Source organism: Malaclemys terrapin, chromosome 5 (genome assembly GCF_027887155.1).
Source record: "Malaclemys terrapin pileata isolate rMalTer1 chromosome 5, rMalTer1.hap1, whole genome shotgun sequence".
Lineage (NCBI taxonomy): Eukaryota > Metazoa > Chordata > Testudines > Emydidae > Malaclemys > Malaclemys terrapin.
In genome coordinates, this window is record NC_071509.1 from 54,302,922 (window position 1) to 54,327,723 (window position 24,802).

Consider the following 24,802-nt stretch of genomic DNA (forward strand, 5'->3'; position numbering starts at 1 on the left):
TGTTTAGTTCTAACCCTACAAGGTCTGAGTAAACGTCAGCATGGGTTGAAAAACCTGAAATTGAAGATGCAGCTTACATCTCCTCATGCATTTACCAGTTTTTGTTGTTTGCTGTTTAAGAGATTGATTACTACTCTATACAGTTTGGGGAGGAGTGGGGAAGTGCTTCATGGTAGAAGTCCAAAAAGAGGATTGCTAAAGAATAAAACAGGTCAAGGTCTTTTGACCTGAAAAGTGTAAAATTCTAGAACTCTTAAAAGCAATAGGGTTGTTTAGCTCTGACCAATAAAAGTATGTTCAAGATGCCTATCACTTCTTTGCATTGACTGCTCTATGGGTCCATTTAGGAGGAGCTGTCCTATTAAAATAAATGAGTTGAGATTACCCAGCCCTGCTCATCAAAAGTTTTTAAACCTCTTAATCAGAAAGCAGCACCATTTTAAATATAGATTTGGTGTTCAAAAAAAACCCCAACACCCCCCCCCCCCCAAAAAAGCCTTGTAGAGACCCAAAATCCTTTTCCAGATGCCCAGGTGGTATTTCAATTGACTTTAATTTTTAATTGCTTGGCTTTGTTTCATTGGTGCATAGGATTTAACTTTCTCAGATTTTCACATTTTATTCATTTGTCCTCATTTCAAAAGAACCTCCTCACTTCCTGAACAGCCAGCAGAGTTTCCTGTTTGCAGTGAACCTCATTTTACATGGAGCCCTATCTTAATGCAATTTTTCAATCAGAAAATCTATTTTGCAAGGGTAGGAACTCTGCTTCCTGGAGCTATTGTACTGATGTTGGGTCCAATTCTGCAGTCCCTATTCCCATTCAGGCAAAAATTCCCTTTGATGTCAGTGGGAACTTCTGAGTAGGAGTTGAATGGAGGATGCTTTATGACGATGATTCTGTGAGGTCCAGAGCAATTTTGAAATACATGTGAGTTAAGAGCACTCCAGCATCTCTCAGGATCAGACTTAGTATGAAATGCAGATTATGGGCAGGAATTTAGGAAGAACTATATGCAAAAAGATGTGAAGACACTAGATTTCCCCCCCCAGTTTTAAACATTTAATAGTGCACTTATTGATTATACTCTGTACAGACATATACCAAGTTATAAACTTTTTCCTCTTGTGTTCTCTCTTAGACCTTAATCATGTAAAGCATATTTACAATAGAAGGAAAACAAATACTTGAGGTACAAACACTCAAAAGCATATCTGAGGTATAAATACAAGTATATTTTAAATAATTATCTTTATCATGCTTTACTTATGTTTGACAGTACACTGTGGGCAAGTATACATATTTACGATAGACTGGTATGTACACCATATGATTTTACAAATTCAAAGAGTTTCAAATTGAATATAGAAGGGCTCCTTATTCATGAGAAAACTAATACATTTGCCATTAAAAAAAATAAAACTAATACTGACAACGGTAACAAAAAGTTTCAGCCACCTTGCAACTCATTCATACCCTCAGTCACAAAATACATTTTTCACATAATACTGCATCTCTAAATCAAATCCGTACTTTATAGTAAAACCTGCATAAAGACCACCTTTTCCAGAGGACCTCTTGGTTTCCTACTTCCATAACATGATTGTCAGTGAGAAATATCCAAAGGGTTTTTAAAAAATTAAATGGCTCACATTGAAGCTCTCAAAGCTTCATGTTAATGTGCAGCTTTCAGAAAGGCAGGTAAAAGAGAAAAATCCATATGAATCTTTCTAGTCAACTTACTCTGTCTGCTGCCTTAGGCGTCCTGCCATCAGGATTCCTATGTCTACATTTTCTTCTTAAAAACCATTAGGATATAGCAAAACATACCATGATCATGTACAATTATTACAACACATCCAGGAGTAAATGCAACAAATATTCATTTTTAGGCAATAAAACAATTTGACATTACTGGCTTTTTTGGCCACTAGAGAAGAATTTCAACACTACTTCAATCTACATAGTTTACAAGTGTATTCTGTATTGCAGTAAATTTGCTAATCACTCCTAAAAAGATCATGTGGGTATGAAACAGACAGAGCAAGTCTACTATAACAATTGCTTACAGGTTAACAATGTTAACAACACAAAACAGGCAAGAATGAAGGATTGCTGCTGCTGGTCCATTGGGTAGTCAGAGATTCCAGGTTGAACTGTATCCAATACATTAAAATCCATTCTGTGGATCCATATCAGTGTACCAGACACCATGCTTCTAGCTATTCCTTTCAACAATTACACTCATTCACACTTATCTCTGTGCAAACCTTTCTTTGCTTCTCTCCATGAGAGCACATTGAAGAGTACCAGCTATTCCAGTGGATACACCAGTCCCTCAACACATTACAAATAAAATGACAGGTATGTACATAAAGCTAATATCACATGGGAATGAAGTATCTTTACCCCATTCCATAATATATTTGTATTAAGAGTTTTGCTTCTCAGAAGCAACTCAAACCATCTAGTAATAGTACAATATACAGTTTTGATTTTTTGTTTTGTTTTGCACACAGTCAGCCTATATATTCCAGTCAAGGTCTATACTACAGACCTTACACAGACAGGAAGCAGCTTTAAAATGTATGGGATGGTCACAGTCCAATTAAATATATTAGTCTTCCAAGACACCAATTGCATGTCATCCATTCGACAGTCTTCAGTTGCTAGGAATGTGTACATTGATGATGGGTTTAATGCGTAGTTGTAGTCACCTGGATTTTACTTCTTTATTACTGAAAGAGTCTCTGATTTTAGCAACTTCAGATGCACATAGGTGTCCAAAAGACTTAGTGTACCATTCTGGCATGTGGCCCCTGTAACATAGAGGGAAACAAAGTAAATGAAAAGTTCTATCAGCAATACTGGTCCTTACTCAACGAAAGTATATCAAAGGTGCTCAAATGAACATCTACTTGGCTACACTACTGGTTATTCCAAAAACCCTGGTTGAACAGAATTCTGAGAAACACCTTTTCTCTGGAGAGGTTGGTTATTAGTTTTCATGTTGTACAACATCCAAATCAAACGCGCACAGATTTACCAGAGCAAAGAAAAGTAAGATTTCATCAGAACTTGGGCTCTGTCACTAATGTAAGAAGTGTGTGAATACAACTATTCTCTTTCAAATATTCATGCCTACCAGAAGTGAAGGGGAACAAAAACAACTAACTACACAAAGAACAGAACCACCAAAACATGTACCTGGCTTACTGAATAACTGTGTGAGATTCCACCCACAGGTTGTCGCCCTAGCATGCTTCCTGGAAGAGGAGCCGAGGGGAAGTGGCAAGCAGGAGGGGGCCTTGGGCAAAGCGTGGGTGGGGCCACGTGGGGCTGTTTGGGGAGGCATAGCCTTCCTCAGCCTATGATACAAGCTGCCTATGAGTACAAATGCTGCATAATCAACCCTAAACGAAACCCCTCCAGAGGAACTGCCGCCACCAACAAAATTTGGTGGGATAAAGCAGGAGACTGTACCTTAAATCAATTCTGCACATGTAGGTGAGTTTGGATTTTCCTGACCCGCAGGGTTCAATCAGATACCTGGACAAAAGCACATTAACTCTAACACCAACCACTGGAGCACGGTCATGATCCACCGAGGAGGCTAACAGCACACAAGCTCCTTTGGATAAATTTGTCCTCCATGTTCTATTAAAAACAAACATGAAATAATTGCCTTACATTACCGTAAGAAAAGGGACAAGTTTCTACTAGCCTTAGAAAAAGTGCTAGAATTTGCATAAATAGGCAGGTGTCTACAAACTCTCCCTTCTTCTGAAGTAGTGTAAACCAGACTTTTTTTTCTTAAGTTTTGATAGTTCTCTGTTTGAAGCCTAGTGCTGCAGTATGTGAAAGCTCACCTTAAAATCACAGAGTCTCTGGCTGGGTGTGGTGCCATGCTGTTCTGGACATACTGGTATACATCTGTCTGACTGTCCAAAGTTTCAATTACTTTAGAATCCAGGAGATCTTCATCCCAAAGATGCTGCTCTTTAAGTAAACGGTTTAAAACCTCTTCAGGCACAGCAGGGACTTCAATGGTGGCTTTCCACAGCCGGAGCGGGGGTCCTTCACACACCTGGGAACATCAGCATAGACGTGTCAGTACTATTACAATTTACACTTTTCCTTCTTAATTTCTTAGTGTTGAAAAACATACTATAAAGGGATCAAAACATCATGTCTTATTAGTCTTGTCATAAGAAAGAAAACCTCATGCATGAGAATAAGCTGCATAGCCCAATGGAACTGATGTACAAACTTCTAAGTTACCGTCTAAAGGTAGTGATCATAACTTCAAAGCGTGGTTCTAAACTGAAAAGGGAAACTGAGAACCACACCCTGTGGTGCCATCTTTATTGCCTCTCAATTACTTCTAGCTACCAGCTCTGCAAACTTGATCCAAGAGGCAAGAAAGCTGCTTTTCTTACCCACCATTACCAGTAATAAAGGTTCTTGCAGGCCAAACAATACCTCCAGTTACATCTCTGCAAGTTTGTTGGCTACAGGTTTGCACTGATCCTGTCAATGGAGTTCAGTAAATATTTTGAGGATTATGATGCACAAGGAAGTACAGGAGGCAGTGAGCTGCCTTCTAGATATGCTGGCTCTGTGGAATGAACAGGAATAAACTTACTTTTGTCCCTAAAAGCAGCAGATCCACTAGGGTGTGTGGGTTCCCCCCACATAATCACTTTTCAGAATACAGATGCACTTTGCCAATTGTTTTCTTTTCTGCTATACCCTCATCTATTAAAAGGTCTATTCTGTACCAGACTAAACCACAGAAAACAGCCAGCTAAACAGGAGTTGTGAACTTGGGACTCCACTGATGTACCTTCTTGTAGGCCAGCTCTGCTTGTTCTGATGTGGAATAGCTGACCCAGCCTTTGAACTTGTCCTTCATCTCTTTAAGCAGGTCATCCATGCAGTCCTGAAGGTAGCAATGATAGTCTGAAGGCTCCGTACTGCTGATTCGCCCAAGTTCCTCCAGGCTTAAAGGCCTCAGGTCTTGCTCTGTGTAAGAATTCCGACATCTACTCATTTCTTCGGGAATCTGGGAATTGCAGAAAGAGAATCATCATCCTAGAAGCGTTTCTTCATATTCTGAAGGACTCAGTATGGTCAAAGCTAACAGTTCAAAAATTCATAAATGACAGTCATCTGAACTCAGAATGCCTCCCACTACAGACATGCAGGATGACAATTAACACAGAGGATGAATTTAGAGATTGATAGCAGTGTATAAATGAAAGAACAAAGACAAGAAAGACCCTGATGAAGGGGAAAAAAAAAACGCAATTGTTGAAAGAAATATTTGCTACATGTTCCTATTTGCTACATACTCCTGCTAACTGGGATTTAAAAGCTAAATATAGTCACAACCCTGAAGAGAAAAAACAGTGAATGAGAGACATGGAGGGGTGCAGTATATGTATACATATTGCATTTACTGTATTGCACACAAACTACATTTAAAATGCTACAGTTGTAAAATCAAGCACTCACATTAAGTGCCAGAATTAAAATTGCTCATGGAACCTTAATTTGATCCCCTTGTGTGCATGCATTATGAGAGTTTAATTTACATGATTTAATTATTTTTACACAGGCCCTCATTCAGGGCACAAAATGGATGGTGCTCACTGAAGGAACCGCTACTCAATATTTATTTTCATTGTTCAATGTCTGCCCCATGCCTCATTTATTGCACAGTACTCAAACTGTGTTCTGAACACAGAATTTTTAATTGCCTCATGGGCTTTTCTACGGCAATCACCACTAAAGGATCTGAGCACTTCACAAACATTAATGAATCAATTTCATAACATCCCTATGTGGTGAAGGGGTATTATTATTTCCATTTCACAGATGAGGAAGTGACACGAATATAAATTTTACACTAATTTTGAGTGCCCAATTTGAGAAGCATAGGGCTTAATTTTTCAATGTACTCAACTTTTTATAACAATTTACATGTTCACAGCACAGTTCCCATTGACTTCAATTTGGAGTTGAGTGCTCAGCTCTTCTGCAAATCAGAGGCCGGGTTCTCAAGTCAGACACCCAACTATGTTCACACCATTCCACATCACAATGCCCCACCTCCCGGAGCGCCTTCTCCCAACTATTGTGTTCTAGCCCAAGGTTTATATTTAAACCACACTCATGCTTTGGGATCTGACTCATAATTTTTGAACCCTGCGGGGTAACAAGCCTTGTGGCTAGGGGGATGCAGTAGATTTGGTATATCTTGACATGAGTAAGGCTTTTGATACTGTCTCCCATGACCTTCTCATAAACAAACTAGGGAAATACAACCTAGATGGAGCTACTATAAAGGTGGGTGCATAACTGGTTGGAAAACCATTCCCAGAGAGTAGATATCAGTGGTTCACAGTCAAGCTGGAGGGGGAATAACAAGTAGAGTCCCGCAGAGATCGGATCGAGGTCTGATTCTGTTCAATATCTTCATCAATTATTTAGATAAAGTCACAGAGAGTACACTTGTAAAGTTTGTGGACGATACCAAGCTGGGAGGGGTTGCAAGTGCTTTGGAGGATAGGATTAAAATTCAAAGTGATCTGGAGAAATGGTCTGAAGTAAATGGGAAATTACTGCGTAGGAAGGAGTACTGTGGAGTGGGATATGGGGGTCATAGTGGATCACAAGCTAAATATGAGTCAACAATGTAACCCTGTTGTGTAAAAAAAAAAAAAAAAAAAAAAAAAAAAAAAAAAAAGCAAACATCATTCTGGGATGTATTAGCAGGAGTGTTGTAAGGAAGACACAAGAAATGCTTCTTCCGCTCTACTCCGCGCTGATTAGGCCTCAACTGGAGTATTATGTCCAGTTCTGGGTGCCACATTTCAAGGAAGATATTGACAAATTGGAGAGAGTCCAGAGAATAGCAACAAAAATGATTTAAAGATCTAGAAAACATGATCTATGAGGGACCATTGAAAAAAAATTGGTTTTGTTTAGTCTGGAGAAGACAGAGGGGACATAACAGTTTTAAAATACATAAAAGGTTGTTATAAGGAGGAGGGAAGTAAATTGTTCTCGTTTAACCTCTGAGGATAGGACAAGAAGCGATGGGCTTAAATTGCGGTAAGGGAGGTTTAGTTGGACATTAGGAAAAACTTCCTGTCAGGGTAGCTAAACACTCGAATAAGTTGCCTAGGGAGGTTGTGGAATCTCCATCACTGGAGATTTTTAAGAGCAGGTTAGACAAATACCTGTCAGGGATGGTCTAGATAATACTTAGTCCTGCCATGAGTGCAGGGGACTGGACTGACCTCTCACGGTGCCTTCCAGTTCTACGATTTTATATGCTTTTTAAAGGTGCTTATCTGTTTGTTTAAAGACTATATTATTAGACAAACTAAAGGGATCCGAAGAAGTGAGGTTTTTACCCACGAAAGCTTATGCCCAAATAAATCTTTTAGTCTTTAAGGTGCCACCAGACTCCTTGTTGTTTGTAAAGGGACTCTTGGCTTTCCATTGAAAACTTGTCTATTTTTCAGAGATCTCTTTTGATCACTGCTGAACTGGTGGTGCTATTTGTTTCACAGATGGCTGTCTCACCTGGAAAAGCTTCTTGCACTCAGCAATCATATGGGCGAGGCCTTGAGTTGCAGCCATGTTTTCATTTAAATCTTTCTGATCAGGTTTGCCCAAACTCTGTTTTCTCTGCATCACCCTATGGAGGAGGAAAATAAACAAGTCAGTATTAGTTAATGGCTTGGTAAGTGTGCAGTTATACTGCTTAATGTCCTGATAGCATAGACCAGAGCTGCTTAGGACAGAAATGTTTGGTGTAATGTTAAATTTTATTAATGTCTTTTCTTGCTACTGCAGCTATGCCTGTTCTGTGGCAAGTCTAACCCATTGCAAACTTGTTCATAGTTGTAAATAGCCACTCTGGCTGCCTAGCTGACCATCATGACCAGTTCCAGTAAAGAGAATGGAGTGTTCCTAATGGGAAAACTAAGACTCCACCTAGAGTAAAGAGCTGTGGGGATGTGACTGACATGGCCTCAAAGGCTGGTTACCAGTCATAGTTCAATGTCTTGGGGAAAAAAAGTTTAAATAGCACTTACCACCCACTCCCAACTCAGGGCTCTGAATTCCACTGAGTGGCAGGGCCCATAAATGTTAGGCTCAGCATTGCAGCACCTAACTCCCCCATGTGATTCTAGTCCCTGGTAATCTATTTGGTGTCTTTTTCATCCCTAGGGCAAAGCCTTTTCTTTCAATTAGCCCCCCGATAAGCAGAAATAGGAATAAACACCTGTTTGTAAACACTTTGGTTCCCTGCTCTTGCTGGTGATCTGAATACCAGCGTTAGTGTGTGTTTATGTATAAAATGAATGAGGAAGCAGCACTAATTGGACTACTCCATTCTGATTATCGGTAAACTATGTTGCTCTCCAGTGAATGAGGGTAAATCTATTGTTCCTCAGACCTGATTACTTTCTTATCTGACCACCTCTTTCATTTTTCTACCAACCTGTTTGCAATGGAATGTCCCATTGAACTTCATAACACCCACCCCTTCTTTAGCTTGACCTAAACTCTGGGAATTTAAAGTTTAATTACCTAATTTGACACAGAATAGTGGCACAACTGAACTAGGTGAATTACCCCTGCAAGACATATGCAGTAAGGAGGCTAAAACATGCCTTCTTAATCTTCAGTGATACCTAGTGGTGTTATTTTAATACTGTTGTAAAACTGCAGGAGAAAAGTTAGAGGAGTTCACATTATGCTACACGTGCAACCGTTGTGGGGTGGACATTGCATTTCCTTGGCGACTTTTGAAGTCTCTAAAGGTTAGTTTTGCTTTATAAATACCTACAGCCATACAGAGTGGGATCAAATATACATTTTGCACCTAACATATCTTCTAAAGCTTCCAATGTAATCAAAGGTGGGGGGAGGGGAAGATAATTCACTTACTACAAAGCAAGTTCAAGATGGTAGCTGTAATAGGGGAATCCCAGTACTTGCTAAATGATATAAAGGAGTAGTATCACAGGAATGGTAGTACTGAACTATATTCTCCTGCATTCTTTGGAGACATACCTTGGAGAAGAATTCTCTCTCTTGAGAGTATTTAAGTGGAAGAGGGAAGGTGCTAAACACACAGCAAGGTTTGTTGGTGTCATCTGGTTTTCCTTCACTGCAGCGGTGACATCACTCAGGAAATAAAGAAGAATCTGTAGGACCTCCCTGTTCTCATCGGGTAGAAGCATAACAGCAGCCTTGATAGCCTGGAGCCGCTGATCCTTTGGCACATCTGCATAACATTAGTAATATTCTCATCAGCTCACTGATTTTCCACACACACAAGCATGAATACATCCCAATCCAAAACTCCAGCTTCAACTATTTTACTCAAGTTTGCAAGGATTTCCTCCAGGATGCATACCAGTCACAGGCAACATACAAAGGATTTTTTTTTTTATTGCCACCAACTTACCTACCCTCAGTTATTTCCTGCCTCAAGAGAAACTCAATAGTATAAAAGTTGTGCCTGTATCAGTTTGTAATAGAATTTAATTTCAAGCACTACATCCTCCTGCACCCCTGCTAAAAGAGCTGTTAACTGCAGAAGTATGACTGATGACCATGGGCACTGTCGAACATGGAAACAAAGTCCAGCTAACAGATGCCAGCAAAAATTCTTCAGCTCTCAATAAGTTCACAAGGGAAATACATTTAACAATCAGTGAAGCAATAAAATAAAATAAATAAATAAATGGGTACTAAACCTTTTCAACACTGATGCCATAAAATACCAGAAAGTGCTTCACCAAACACACAGAGGCCTGTTTTATTGAGTAGATCTTTCAAAGTCACATGGTGGAAAAAGAAAGTCACTGACATGCAGCCCCATACCATTACACGGCTCCGTGGTTACTGACAACAAACACCTTGGGCAGGAAATTTTGACTCGTGTTTTTATAAAAACTGGAAGTCTGGAAAAAAAATAAAATGAAATAACCCAGGCCAGATCTGCTTCTCAAGGTGAGTACCAGTGAACCACCTCCAAAAAGGCAACTTGAGGGGCTGAATCATGTGGCGTTTCTACCATCATTAGCACTGCAAAACTTTGATGACATGCTCAAGAGAAACTTGGCGGTATGTCTCATCTGTAATTCTCTCATTACTAACAGACCATCTATTTTGTATCACTTTGAGCATAAGCTAAACTGTAGGGTTTTTTTAAACTGATGTAGGTGGTGATGTTAAAATGTTTTAAAGGGTACACTAAAATATCTTATATATGATATACTGCCTTCCACCCTCAATAAGCTTAAGGCATTTTACAAGTGGTGCACAGGCACAATCAGATACAATATGCTAAGCATAATACCAAGGGGAGGGGAAATTCTGGCCATACACATGAAAGAAAAATTTACAACAACTTCCAAAGGATTTTGCTGTCTATAGACAGCAGATCAAAACTTCTGGCCTAGCTCATCCCCCTTTTATGGGCAGAGCAGCTGCAACCCCTGCAGATCAATCCCAGGGGAAGGAGATGCAGAATGGGGAGTGCAGTTTTTGTAGCACTGTATTAAACTTCCCCTGGCACCAGCCACTAGAAAGTATTTCTCTGCAGGGTTGGTGTCCAGGGTGGCAGGACAGCCATCATTACTCTCCACCCCTATCCCACATCATATCAGCTGGTGCTAATTGAGTTGGCATTAGCACATCTCCTTCAGCCCTGTACAATTCCCATGGGGAGTTTGGGGGGGAAGGCGGTGTGTGATGTAAGGCATTCAGATATGGTGACGAGGGCAGTAATGAAACCTAGATGGATAGCATGAGGAGTCCTTCATAGCACAGCTCTATTGGAGCTACCCTACCATGGAGCCTAGGAGGACACCATGGGACCACAGAGGCAGCATGAAATCACAACATCCATATATGCATCAACCTGGCCTCCCGAAGAGGTCAGAGGATCGAAACGTTATGACAGCTGACTCCCACCCATTTCAAAAGAACGGTTAGGTATTCTCATCCTAACAGCTCAACGCAGAGGAAAATTGGGAATTGCGGTGTGATCTGATCATCTATTGTGTAGTCACCAAAAGGCCCCCTACACAATGCTTCCAATCTGTACAGAACTCAATTTATCAAGCTGAAATGAAGGGAAATCACCCTACAGGGAGATTAGTTGTTTCTTTCCGGATAATTAGACTACACAGTATGCTAAAACAAGGGATTTTGGAAATAATTCCAACCATGCTATGTATAGAGTGCCCATCAGCACACTAGCTGGGCGGGGGAATCAGCAAAGGGACTTCAGTGTTGCAATGCTGAGCACCATGGCACCTCACTTTTAGGCACTGGGGAGGGGGGGAGGGGGATTTGGGGAGGTGTGGGGAGAGAATCACAGGAACAACTCTGCAATCCACGAAGCCGAGTTAGGTACCTAGGCTCCCTCTACAATGAATAGGGAAAGATAAGCAACAACTAAGAATTCAATCCACAAAGAGTCAGCATGCCAGCCACCAGAGCTAACTAATAGGATATGCCAATGAGAGGTGTGTGCTAAGCCCTGTCCCTTTCTTGGAGATAGGCACCTAACTCTGCTTACTGATCCATGAACAGGAATCGGCCGCCTGTAGTCAGATTGCTGAGGTACCCAAGATATTTCTTACTAAATGAGTTAGGTACCTGCCTTGTGCTATGCAGAATGGCTGCTGGTGGCGTTGGCATCAGCAGCACCACCCACCTTTTGACTTCTACCTGGTGGTTAGAGGACTTGCCTGGGATGTGGGAGACCCAGAACCAATTCCTTCCTCTGCCAGAGGGGGAGAAAGGATTTGGACGGTCGTCTCCCACCTCTCGGGACAGAGCTCTAACCGCTGAGCTCTGGGATAGTCTTATGTGGGGCTCCTACAATCTCTCCTGCTGAAGCTGTTCCACTGTGGAGAAATAACAAAAAAGTGATTGGAACTGGGAGACTGGACCGGAGTCCCCCACCTTTCTAGCCCAATGACTGTTTCACTGCGGATAAATTAAATAGCCATTGGGTTAGAGAGAGTGAAAATGACTCTCTAGGCCACTGATATAGGGCACCCACCTTGAGCTTAACCCTCCTTGAAACGGGACTGGATCAAAGTGCATTAAGTAACTGTAACTGCACATCAGCAGGGTCTACACGGACAGTTTGTCTGTGGCAGGCCCGTGTGGGGTAGAGTCACACCCCAGCATGCCATGAAACAGTTGTTTGTGTAGACAAGCCCCTAGGCGCCAAGGGAGTTTAGGTGCCAAGAGGGTTTGGCAGGAGTTTTATGGATTGCAGTGGAGCCAACACTGGGACTCAGGTGCCTAAGTACCATTGTGGATCACACCCTAGGCCCCAGTAGTAGAAATGATAAAATGGCAGCTGTAAGATTAAAAATGTTTTAATAAGTTTATGAGTGCTGCTACTGGGCATAAAATGACACAAGATTAAGGACTGTCACAAGTTTGGGCAATCCTGTTGTAAAAGGACATAGTAATTTCTGAAGCAAATTTGCAATTTTTCAGAAATCAAAGCTCTCTAACCTTGTATCTGCAACCTCCCTCCCAACCCCCTGCAAATGAGACATGAACTTTATTTTAAATCTCAATCAAAAGCATGCCCGGAGAAGACAGAGAATTCCAATTCAAAGAGGCAGAGGGTTTATATCGGTTCCAAGCATTCAGAAACTGATGAAACTGGGAAAATTTGCCATCTATATCACTATATAACTAGAGAACCAAAAATCAGTTTCACAAGAGGCAGGATGACAAATAATGGATACTTCAAAAAGAAGGTAAAGTATACGATGGTATCAAATGGCATGGTTTCCAAATTCCCTAGCAGCCAACACATGTGGTGCCCAGATGAGGGATATATTTGGCAGTTCAGCCTCGTTAATTAGACATTGTAGGAGTGCATATTTGGGAATATTTCTCTGAAACCAGGGCCCAATTTCCCACCCAGGGAATCTCAGGACTTACATTGGTAGATCTGTAAGAATGTCTCAGAGAGTTTGTTGGTCATGAGCGGCTCAGGTAGATCACGAAAGTACTGCTTTAGCATGTCTGCCACATCGTAAGCAGACTGGCCTTCATAGTTAACGCTGTCTGTTGAGCTCTCATTCATTTGGCGCAAAGCCTGGATTCTTGACTTGACTCCAGATTTCCTGAACAGTCCAACCTACATGTGTTTGCATATTTAAAAAAAAAAAAAAAAAAAACAAACAAAAACAAAAACAAAAAACCCACAGATATTAAATCCACCAAGGAGGTGCCAAATCCTACAGTCCTACCCACTGACTTCAGTGGGAATTGTGCCTGAATATGGCTAGAGTAAAAAAGAAATAAGGGATTGAAGATTTGGCTCAAGAACAATAAATAATCAAGTGCTGGGATGGGGACAGCGTAGTGGAATGGTAGTGAAGTGAAACTAACCTGATCCAAACAGTGGTTGCGGAGGTACCGCATGGCTTGCTGAATGCTCTGTGGAAGAGGCTGCCCTGTACGCTGGACATTAATTGGCAGGGGAACTCCAAACACATTCCGGTCTTTATAATCTGGGACCTTAATCCTTTTCATAAACTTTGGTACAGCCCTGTTTAAGCAGAGAGAAGGAGAAGGAGAAAGCTTAGCTGTTAGCACAGCACACACAGCATTCTCACTACACTCCCCCCTCCCCACCCCACCCCATCTTCTAGATTCCAGTAGCTGTAACATGCTAAAAAGTAAGTGAAATTGAAATACTTTAATAGAGTGAATACTATGTGAAAGGCTTAGTTGTAGCACTGAAAACATAAAATATTTAATTTTTTCCACGGAGGAAGGTGGGGGTAGGAAATGGAGCATCTCTATGATGCTTAATGTTAGGAGGGGCTATATGTTGATTACAACCATTAATATGGGGTGCTAGTCTATCAATACTGGTACAACAAATGCTATGGGGTAGAACAGGAGCCAGGATGAACTATAGTAGAGTCAAAATAAATCCCGTGGCCAACAACCCTTTATAATGTAGCTTCTTTAGGTCTCTCAAGAAAGATGGGCATGTGAACAATAACCTTTTTGTATGTCAACCACTTAGTCTATAAAGCTCTCAAGCCAGGCCGACTGCCCACCCGTATGTGTAACAGCAGGAAGCTGATGTAATACATTTGAGTTTGTCAGCTAAAAATTTCAGTTCTTCAAATGACCCCTTTGAGGGGACACCCCCCCTTGCCAGGCCCCTAGTTTCAATGAAACACCTTTCCATTTGCTTTTGACTCAGAGGAAAAATTTACCAGAGCTCAAAAGAATTATTTACTCTTGGATTCTCAAGAGTGTTTTCTCAAGTAAAAAAAATCCTTTAGCATTTGAAAGTGTTGAGATCATCTCGCTAATGAAAGAGAAAGTTAATGTAGGATACAAAACTTCGGAGGACACAACAGGGAGACTCTTAACTTCTGCATGTATAGTTGATTATACAAACAGTGTATTATGCTTTTGGGGGCTAATCTGTTCTACAAAAAATAAAAAGAATCAAACTGTATTACACTATAGTTAAACATGCGGCACTATTGATATGTGTGTGAATAATACTCGCTTTGTCAAAAAACACGCCAGCAGAATGTGAAAGAACACATTATGATCCCCACTGAGAATCTGAAGCATGCAGGGATAACCGGTCAATACTTATTTCTGTCTTTCAGAACAAACAACTTCTGTATTTAGCATGGCTCACATAATAACAGCCTTTGAACAGGAACTACTTTGATGTTGGAGTTAAATACTCAGAGTCCTGGAGAAGGGAGGAGGCCATAAGAAGGAAGGGGGAACCCCCCCCCCCAACTATATTGTACTTTTTGCTGCTTTAGGGTTACAGAGACTGTGCAATACAGATATGGCAATAACAGGTTTTCTATTTCACTAATCTGACAAAAGATATTGACTGGGTAACGAAAAGCTGAAGTGGCTACAGGAAAACTCAGCTGTTTTTCCAAACTTGCTGAATTTTTTCATTTTGTTTTTATAATAACTTAACTGGATTTGGGTTTTTCTTTTAACAACAAAATGTATTCAGCATAAAAAAGTTAGCAGTCAGATAGCGACACACTAGAAGTGAGGGAAACTTACTCAACTGAAGTGCCCTGGCATTAAATAAATAATATTAAGAATATCAATGAAGGAGAAAGGCAGGAGATGTTGACGACCGTTTTCTGGTATCTTAAGATGTGCTGAAGTAGGTCTCCTTAAGTGCAAATTGGTTTAATACATGATTACACCTTTGTGCTATGGATTCTAGCTGGACTTTTCCCAACACAGCCAGCTGGTCTGTGCTTCATGAGCATCTGTATTGAAATGCATTCCCATGTCCCTCGCGTTAATTGCAGCCACCCTCAGTGGCTCCCTCTTAATGAGCATCTGACACCCAATGACATTAAAACAATGTGAAGGGTTAATGGGTTTAGTATTGTCCTCTGAGGCTGGAGCCCCCCAGGAGGGTGGCAGAATGAGTGTTAATTAGATGCAAGTAAACAGAAACAGGGAAGATAGTTGGGGATTAGTGACTGTTTTCTATATTCATTCATGACTGGCAAATCCCTAGGGTTTGAATGGTCCTTACCAGCTGAAGCCATGCTTATTGGAAGGTGTGTATTTCTCCAGGAGGGCAGTTAACTTCAAAAGAGAGTATTTCTGCAGTAGGTTCATCTGTGCCACAGACTGGCTATTAATCTGTAATGACACAGAGCTCAAACTGGGCCCGTGGGAGCTCTGAAAGCTGTGCCATCTCAGTCTGTGCCTGCAGGAAAGGAGGGGAAAATAAAAGACAATTTATTGAAGTGTCTTTGGAAGACACATGTAGAAACCACAATAAAAGGATTCTCTCTAATGATGTGGAGGGCATTCGTTCTAATGAGTGTTGTTTAAGAACATGCCATTCAGCAGAACATTCCATTCCATACTGAGATTTCTCTGACTACATCTGGAAATTTTGCCTTTATCTACTACATATCAGAAACTCCTAACTCCTGATATATAGCAGATAAGGCAAAATTTCTAGGTGTTAATGTGGGAGCAAACAACCTGGACTGGCGGCCCTGATAGCACTAACTACCTCGTAGTAATTTGCACAATATGGTACAAAGGGGCACTATATGCTGTTGGAAGTACCGTATTTTGAACAAGTTGTAAAATGAAGGCTTTGACCACATAGCCGTGGTCTCTTTTGTGATGCTGTTTTGGAAAGAGCAGGGATACCACCACCAGTATCCTGTCTTATTTCAAATTTGGGTAATTACATTCTGCATTCCCCACACATCCCAGTTTCAGTTTGACAAGTTAGTCCTCACCCACCCCCAAAAACTATTTTAATGTTGCTGGTGAAGATGACTCTCACACTGCACTGCAGAAAGAGTTGCATTTCGATGGTGGACACATTTTGAATAAACAAATACACTGTTTTAAAGTGGCTTGGTTGGAAACCATTCTGGATTAAAGGCGCTATAAAAATGTTATCCTCACCCTTAATTTCTGAAACTGATATATAAAAGTCACATATTTGCTTTAATCACCACAGCTACTTCTATGCTAAGGCTTTAATTGGGTCTAGTGCAGGGGAGGGCAAACTATGGCCCGCGGGCCAGATCCGGCCCATCAGGGCTTTCAATCCGGCCTGCAGGATTGCCAGCCCTGTGGTGCAGTGGGGCTAAGGCAGGGTCCCTGCCTGCCCTGGCCCTGTGCTGCTCCCAGAAGTGGTCAGCACCACGGCCCCCCTCTGGGAGGTGGGACAGAGGGCTCCGTGCACTGCCCTCGCCTGCAGGCACCACCCCCCGCAGCTTCCATTGGCTGGGAATGGGGAACCGCAGACAATGGGAGCTTTGGGGGTGGTACCCACAGGCAAGGGCAGCATGCGGCAGAGCCACGTGCCCTACCCCACCCCAAGGAGCCACTGCCAGACATGCTGGCCACTTCCGGGAGTGGCGTGGACCCAGGGCAGGCAGGGAGCCTGCCTTAGCCCCGGTGTGCACCACTGCCACCCCAGAGCTGCTCGAGGTAAGTGGCGCTGGGCCGGAGCCCGCACCCCAACCCCCTGCCTTGAGCCTCCTGCTGCATCCCTCCTGAACCCTAACCCTCTGCCCTGAGCCCCCTTCCGCACTCTGCACATCCTCCTGCACCCCAACCCCCTGTCTCAGCCCTACATTCATGGCCCTGCATACAATTTCCCCACCCAGATGTGTCCTTCGGGCCAAAAAGTTTGCCCATCCCGGTCTAGTGGCAGAAGCCCCTGTTACTGACCTGTTGGACCGTGTCAGTGATGCACCCACCCCAGAGTCCCTTCTGTCCTGCATTCCTGAGGGCTCTTCAGTCTCAGTCAAGGAATTTCCTGTACTGTCAAGGTCACTGGGGGTTGTTCGATCATTATTTACATCAAGGTGAATCTGCTTTGGAGAGGAAGGGCATGGGGAAACTGAATCTAGTGCTGAATCAGAGTCCCCTTCATCTGAAAACTTCTCTGACCACTGGTTCACTATTTTCTGCATCCCTTTTACGTGGTACAGGATATCATCCAGCTCTGGAAAGATGTCTTCATTCTCGAGGTCCGCCAGGTCACCTGTACTGGAATACAGAATTGAGCCTGGTACATTGTCATAAATGCTAAGGCGGCTGCCCACTGAGCTAGAGGAGTTGCGCCTTTTCCCAGTGCTCAGTTCCTTGGAGCTTTCTGCACTGTTCTCCCTCCTGAGGGAGAGATGGCCATGTCCATGAAAGCTCCCAGTTCTCCAGTTCACCGAAGAGTTGCTCTCTGATGGGGAGAAGTTACCATTGGAGAGCGCTTTGGGAAAGGTACCTGGCTTGTGGTCTTCAGGGATAAAAAATACAGTGTCTTCTGCAAAACTTCCCCTGTTCTTAAAGTTCTGCTCCATGACATCACTGAAGGTTGATTGGTTGAAGGGGTCGAAGCCTTCGAGGTACATTCCCACCCTTTTATTATACGCACTGAGGCTGCGTGTTCTTGTGACGGGGCTGGGTGTGCTGACAGCGCTGCTTGTCTCAGACTGACTGCCACTACTGCTGGTCTGGGTGGAATTGGAGACGCTCCTTTTTCGTACCATAGGGACATTAATATGATTGCCATTGAGGGTAGAAATTTCCACGCAGTTAAACTGTTTTAGCTTGTCCTCATCCAGGCCTTCTTTTAGGATGGGCCCACTGATAATAAGACCCAGCTTGGAAGGGGCTTTATTTTTGCCATGGTGAGAGCTCTTGATTTTCAGGCTCTCCATCCTCTTTAACAGGCTCTTCGTTTTAGACCTGGCATTCTTTTCATTGGCTTTCATGTTGAAGCTGAAGCTAGACAGCTCCTTAGGCGAGGGCAGGCTACCGAAGGAGTCATCGTTCGTTATGAAGTTTCCTGATGAGCAAACGCTAACGACTGAGTTTGTTCTGGTGGTAGTTGCCTCGCTCTGGAGGGTGACTTGGTGGCTACTGGTGCTGCTGGTGCTGTGAATGGAAGCTACCTCCTGACGCTCGCTGAGGTCTGTCAGTACGCTTTCATGGCTAGCTGCATTCGTCAGGAGAGGCGCTTCTGGGGATGAGGGATTCAAATCCTGTTTTGGAGGGAAGACGTCAAACTCTTCAAGCCTGGACCACCTCTTGCTGTCCCTTTGAAAAGTCCATTTACCACTTATTGCACAAGGCTCATCTTCATCGGAATCTTCACTCTGCGCGCAAAGAGAGCATCCATAAGGTATAATGGCAAACTGGTAGTGATGATAGCAAAGTATACTCCTTTCAGTGAGTATACTTAAGTGTGTGATCTTGCTATCATTTAAGTTAATATCAAAACAGCCATGGGCTTCAATGAGAGCAAGATTGGACCTCTTAAGCCAATCATAGTTAAAGATAACATATAATATGCAATATATCTTAAGACTATTTTTTAAATTGATGAAAATATACGTTTGAAGTTCATTTCAAAGCCGTCTTGTAGATAAAGCAAACAGAGCAAACAATATAATCTGAGTTAAATTGCTCTTTTCAACAAACCCCAGTATCTCTAGACTTTTAATTAATTGGTCACAGTGGATACCCTTGAGATCAGTGGAAATTCCTAGCATGCATAAAATTTTAAACTGGAGTCAGTGAGGGGCAGGTCTCACTCTGGTCTCTCTCCAATGTTACTCTGTTGATAGTGGCTTTGTTTATATTCTCCTTTGCAATTAAGAGATGCTTCTCAGACATTCTGAATTGTAGTAGCTTAACTTCTTACCCATCCCTGAAGCTTAAATGGTCTATAACTGTGACTAATGAGATAGCAAGAGAACCTATTACACTGCCAGAGTTTAATGCCTCCAGGCTCTTACCTGGTCCTTTCCTCCCCCTACAACCCAGCAGCTGACACTAAGATTGTCCTGTGAAGTTTCTACTTCAGACTAGCTCCAGGCAATTTTAGCATTATTTCATAGATACTGAGCAGCAAATGCCAGCAACAGTGTATAACACAAGTAAATTGTCAGTAACCTCTCCACTGATATATTTGATGTATGGGCAGTGCCTGAGGGTATGTTTCAACATTGCCACTTAAGCTTCAACCTTTTACTGCACGGGAATGATCTTGTATGACCAACACACTTCTCTTCCATCTACATGGAGAAGATCATACTACACACAAGCTGGACGACCAGAACTAAAAAGAGTACTATTTTAACACACCATAACAATGCAGGATACACCTTTGGTGCTAAACAAAGAACAAAAGGTAAGCTTACCAAAGATAGTTTTCTACATAGTTAATATGTGCCAAAGTTCCAGTTTGTTTGTTTAAATTGTTTTCCTTAAGACAACAGAAAGTAACAAACCAAAACCAACCTCCCCCCCCCACAACCACCACAACAAAAACAAAAAAAACCCCACAGAAGCCATTTGTTAGATAAGGAACACAAGAACCATTAAGTTTATTCTCTGGATAAGAAGTTATCATTCAAAAGGCTTTATTCATGTAGCCTGTAATGGGGTATCTTCCCCTAGCTCCAGTTCCTTTTTTAGTTTTATTATGACACTTCACAAAGCCAGGAAAAAAAAGTCAAACAGTACTTGTGTTTGTATCAAACACATGTATGTACAGCACATAAAGGACACACTGCACTCTGTGGTCCGGATGCTGAAACTTAAGATTCTATTCATGAGTGAGGAAACAATGGAGAAGTTTGTCTTGTTAATTAAACGGGGAAGTTTGCCTACAACAAAAAAGTTACCTATGGCTGACAATGGGTGCCGCTCAATTGGTGTTAAACATGATTTAACTACAAGGGAAGACCAAGAAAACAGTATTCATTCAGATGCACCCATTGCTGACACTCTGTCAGCAACAGGTAATTTTTCTCATGTAAACAAGGCTTAAGGGCCAAATCCTGGTCTTAGTTAAGTCACCAAAAGTGTAATTTGGCCCTATATTTGTATATTACTCCACTGACGCTTGAGTCAAAAACAGAAATGAGTCCAAACCAAAACATACGATCCAGACTTCGTAGAAAATTGGGTCCATTTCGAATACGAATCTTGATCGCTCTGATGTTAATCAGGCTCAGAAACAAGAAAGAGACCTGATTTCAGGAAACAAATCTTCTGGTAGTCAGAAAACTTAGCATACACATAGGAAATGTATAATGATCAAAAAATGTTATCTTTCAGAACCTTCTTTGCTACATACCATAAACGGAGAGGGGGGGGGGGGAAAAGGAGAGCGAGAGACTGATCCTTGGTAAACACCCTTAGAGCATTTGCATGCATTCTTGTCATGAGACTGGCAGCATTTGTATTGCATAAGTTTAGTCATTTTCATCTGCAACTACTCACTTCCAGGGGACAGTCCTTACTACTATTGACCTTTAGCATTCAGACATTATTTTCAGACTGCTATCCAGCTGTCCAACTGAACTGAAGAGAAAAGTGTCCAAAAGAAAGAAAAAAAAATCTTTCACAATGCCTTTGCCCATCAATCAAGGACTTAGGCAAGGGTATAATGTTTTATAATGCCAATAACTTTATTTATACCTTACTATTAAAAATCAATAAGCACAACTAAACTTTTCATAAATACTATCATACCAAATTCAAACTAGAAATTTTATCATTGCTCAGCTTGAATGGTAGTGGTCTTAGTTTAAGACTCACTGACTAATGAGATTGTCTTGAGTGAACAGCAAAGAAACTGTACAATCCACAATGATTTCCTTACCAATGTGCAAACTATTTCAAGCTTATTTAACACTATTCTTCAGAGATTTTGCCTTAGTTTAATTAGTATTTTAAACAGTGATTAAAAAGCACAGGAGTAATGGGCCCAACTCTGCAAGCTGAGCATCTTTTGGGAAAGGCTGGGTGTCCTCCGCTCCCTCTGAGCCTGCCTACATGATAAAGCATTCTGGTGTTCTAACACGGTGCTGAAGAGTCAACTCAAGTTAGCTGAGATGATGATGATTTACTCTGGTCCATGCTGATTAGTCAGCACCATATGAGCTAACTGAGTCATCATCACAGCTGAACATAAGTGTGTAAATAGTTGACCCCCATAAATTGACCCCAATAAGTGCACAGTAGTTGAGAGTGCTCCACATCCCTGTCCCAGAGTCTGTAAAAGATTTAACTGAGTCAATGAGTGTATTCAGTTACAGGGCCAAATCCTGCAGTCCTTAATCAAAAGATCACAATGAAGTGTAAAGAGTGTTTTGCCTGCGTAAGGATGCCAGATTTGGCCTGGGAACAATCTTGCACTGCAGCTAAGTTAGATGAACTATGAGATCATGTTCAGCTTTTTTTATGGTTCTGTTATGTAGGATGTTAAAAAAACAACTTACCCTTTTCCGATGTGGACTAATTTCTAGCTTCATCACTGCACATTTGTTTAAAGTATTTAAGCGCCTGTGGAACAAAACAAAAAACCACCACATTAACAACAGCAGACTTGTGTGACACTGGCTATTTCAATTAAAAGGCTTTTGTGAAGGCTATCTCCAAACTCCTTTGCATACAAATAGCCACAAGGGGAGCCTCAATTAGCACTTATTATGCTTAATTATTAACACATTACTTCAGCTGAATTCTGGGTGAGAAGAGTGGGGGTGGATGAGCATTTAGTAGTTTCCCTGCATCTAGTCAATGAGAGGGAAGTGAATAACTGAACAGTCCAAATTGCGTAGAGACAGACCAAGTTTGAAAGTGCTTTTAAATTAATGAATTACTAATAATTATTGCTTAATATCAAATATATTTTTACGTATAATCCTGAAGCAAATTATCCTGACATACTGAGAATAAGGTACAAAGAAAGTGCTTCTCTGCAATTGTGGGTGTAATGTAGCCTGCTGTTGCTTTAATTTTTTACCCTTCTAGCTGAAACCTCAAAGAGGAAAACTAATTTTCCACACATCAGGTGCCTATTTTGTTCCTGTGTTGTGTAATATAATTACTTTCAAGACAGCCCCAGGACAACTCTACTAATCTGTTCAAAAAAAAGAGAGAAGAAAATCATAGACCTCGTTCTTGCTTCCAAGTCTGTACAGTTTCTTTCATATTTAAGACTGTGGCTCTCAAAATAAAATAAACTTAAACAAAAACAAAATTAATTGCTGGGTAAGAGTACAGCAGCTATAATTAACCAGGCTCCCCATGAAATGCACTTTTAACTGCATACCTTAAGGTATTATAAGCATCTTTTTGTATAATCTTCTCTGCCTGGCTGTTGATCCAGTGCCCATTGAAGTCAATGGAATTCTTTCCATTAAATTCAGTGGTGTTGGATCAGGCCCTGAGTGCTTACAGTTCAAAGCAGAGTATTCTGACCTTTCTTAGTCCACTGATAAATTAGCCACTGAGTTCATTGAGAGCAGAATCAAGCATATAAACATTCCAGTTTAAAATGTAGATCTTTATTTTACAATGTTGACATCTTTTAAGATGAATTTGGAGAAGCTAATATACCCTTAGTTTAAAAAAATAAAAGAAACTGAAAGGAAAGTACTGATACGTAGAGGTATCTGGGATGAGTCTTATTACATAAAATTAACAACTTAGTTATGCCTAGAGGATGAACCACCAATCTTTCACATTCTGCCCACCTTTTGCACAGACAAGGGTTTTTGCACAAGGTTTGACCTGCCACCCACTGAAGTTTATGGCAAAGCTTTTATTGGTTTCAGTGGTGAAGGATCAGGCCCTTAGGAAACTGAGGATCCAGTTATGTGATAAAGATGAAACACAGGTACAGAGCCTTGCTCAAAACCCAGGTCATACAGCAAGTCGGGGGGAGAACGTTCTCCTCATTCTTCAATGGATGGTTCTAGGCCTTGTTTTCAGCGCACTAGTCAAACCCTGCTCTGAAGACAGAATTATTAATTTCCTCGTATGCTTTCCTATGGCTCTCATCACTGTAGCATCTGAGTGTCTCCAAAACATTGCTATTTATTTTCACAACACCCCTACAAAACAAAGGGGTGGTATTATTCCCATCTACAAATGGGGAACTGGGAGTAGAACCCAGGTCTTGACGCTCAGTTCTTTGCAATACACTGTCCTGTCTCCAAGTGTAGGGTTACCATATTTCAGCAAGCAAAAAAGAGGACGGGAGGAGCCCCGCCCTAGCCCCGCCCCCATCCTGCCCTAGCCCCGCCCCTGCCCCTCCCACTTCCCCCCTCAGAATCCCCAACCCTCCCCTGGCTCCTTGTCCCCTGACAGCCCCAACCCTTATCCACACCCCCACCCCCAGACAGACCCCTGGGACTCCCACGCCCCATCCAACCACACTCCACCCCGACAGCCCCCCCAGAACTCCTGACCCATCGAAACCCCTCTGCTCCCTGTCCCGACTGCTCTGATCCCTCTCCCCACCCCTGCCACCTGACAGCCCCCCCCAGAATTTCCAGACCCCCCCCCCCGCTCCTTGTCACCTGACTGCCCACTCCTGGGACCCCTGATCCTAACTGCCCTCCAGAACCCCACCCCCTACCTAAGCCTCTCTGTTCCTTGTCCCCTAACTGCCCCCTCCTAAGACCCCCCCCAAATGCACCCAGAACCCCACCCCCTACCTGTACCCTGACTGCTCAAAACCTTATCCACACCCCCACCCCCAGAAAGCCCCCCTGAACTCCTGACCCCCCTCCCCCGTCTCGACTGCCCCCTCCAGAACCTCCCTGCCCCTTCTCCGACCCCCTGGCCCCTTTGTTGTTGGCCTTCGCCTAAGGTCTCTGTGAACTTGCTCAGGAACGGCCTGAGCCGTTCGTTCCGGCACGCTGGGCAGCAGTGCGGGAGGAGCTCCAGACTGCCGGAGGCGATCTGCGAATGCAGGGAGTGATCTCTGCTGCAGGGGAGAGGAGGAGGGGCTCTCTCTGGCTGTCAGAGCCCCATGTAAGTGGCACCATCCGGCCGGCTGCCCTGTTAGCCGCGTGCGCTCTGCATGGGGGAAGAGAGGTGGGGAGTCCAGACATTTACAAATTCCCCCCGGATGCTATTTTTAGCTCAAAAAGCTGGACATGTCCGGGGGAATCTGGACGAATGGTAACCCTATCCAAGTGACAAAGCTTACAGTGCACAACACCATTCCAAAACATCACTCCATGTTGTCTTCAGAGTAATTACACTGTGTGATGAAACTTGCTGAGTCTGATTCCACTTACACCAGCTTGACCCTTGTGTAACTTCATTGGCTTCAATGCAGTTACTCCTGGTTGTGTAATGGAGAGCAGAATAAGGCTTATTGGTCTTCAGACAAGTAGCAGAGGGAAGCTGACATTCTGGTGC

General features: G+C 42.4%; 1 protein-coding gene across 1 annotated transcript in view; it reads right to left on the reverse strand.

Annotated features, from left to right (window-relative positions):
- Nucleotides 1-1,049: 1,049 nt before the first annotated feature.
- The window catches only part of DLC1 (DLC1 Rho GTPase activating protein), a 417,446-nt gene continuing 393,693 nt past the window's right edge, over nucleotides 1,050-24,802 (reverse strand). Inside the window, exons 8-18 of the mRNA XM_054029697.1 lie at nucleotides 21,865-21,928; nucleotides 17,303-18,729; nucleotides 15,630-15,806; nucleotides 13,466-13,625; nucleotides 13,013-13,211; nucleotides 9,098-9,311; nucleotides 7,598-7,712; nucleotides 4,848-5,066; nucleotides 3,871-4,088; nucleotides 3,485-3,658; nucleotides 1,050-2,820 (exon numbers count right to left, since the gene is read on the reverse strand). Coding sequence (XP_053885672.1) covers nucleotides 2,715-2,820; nucleotides 3,485-3,658; nucleotides 3,871-4,088; nucleotides 4,848-5,066; nucleotides 7,598-7,712; nucleotides 9,098-9,311; nucleotides 13,013-13,211; nucleotides 13,466-13,625; nucleotides 15,630-15,806; nucleotides 17,303-18,729; nucleotides 21,865-21,928 — 3,073 coding nt within the window. The 3' untranslated portion in view covers nucleotides 1,050-2,714. The remainder of the gene's footprint in view (nucleotides 2,821-3,484; nucleotides 3,659-3,870; nucleotides 4,089-4,847; nucleotides 5,067-7,597; nucleotides 7,713-9,097; nucleotides 9,312-13,012; nucleotides 13,212-13,465; nucleotides 13,626-15,629; nucleotides 15,807-17,302; nucleotides 18,730-21,864; nucleotides 21,929-24,802) is intronic.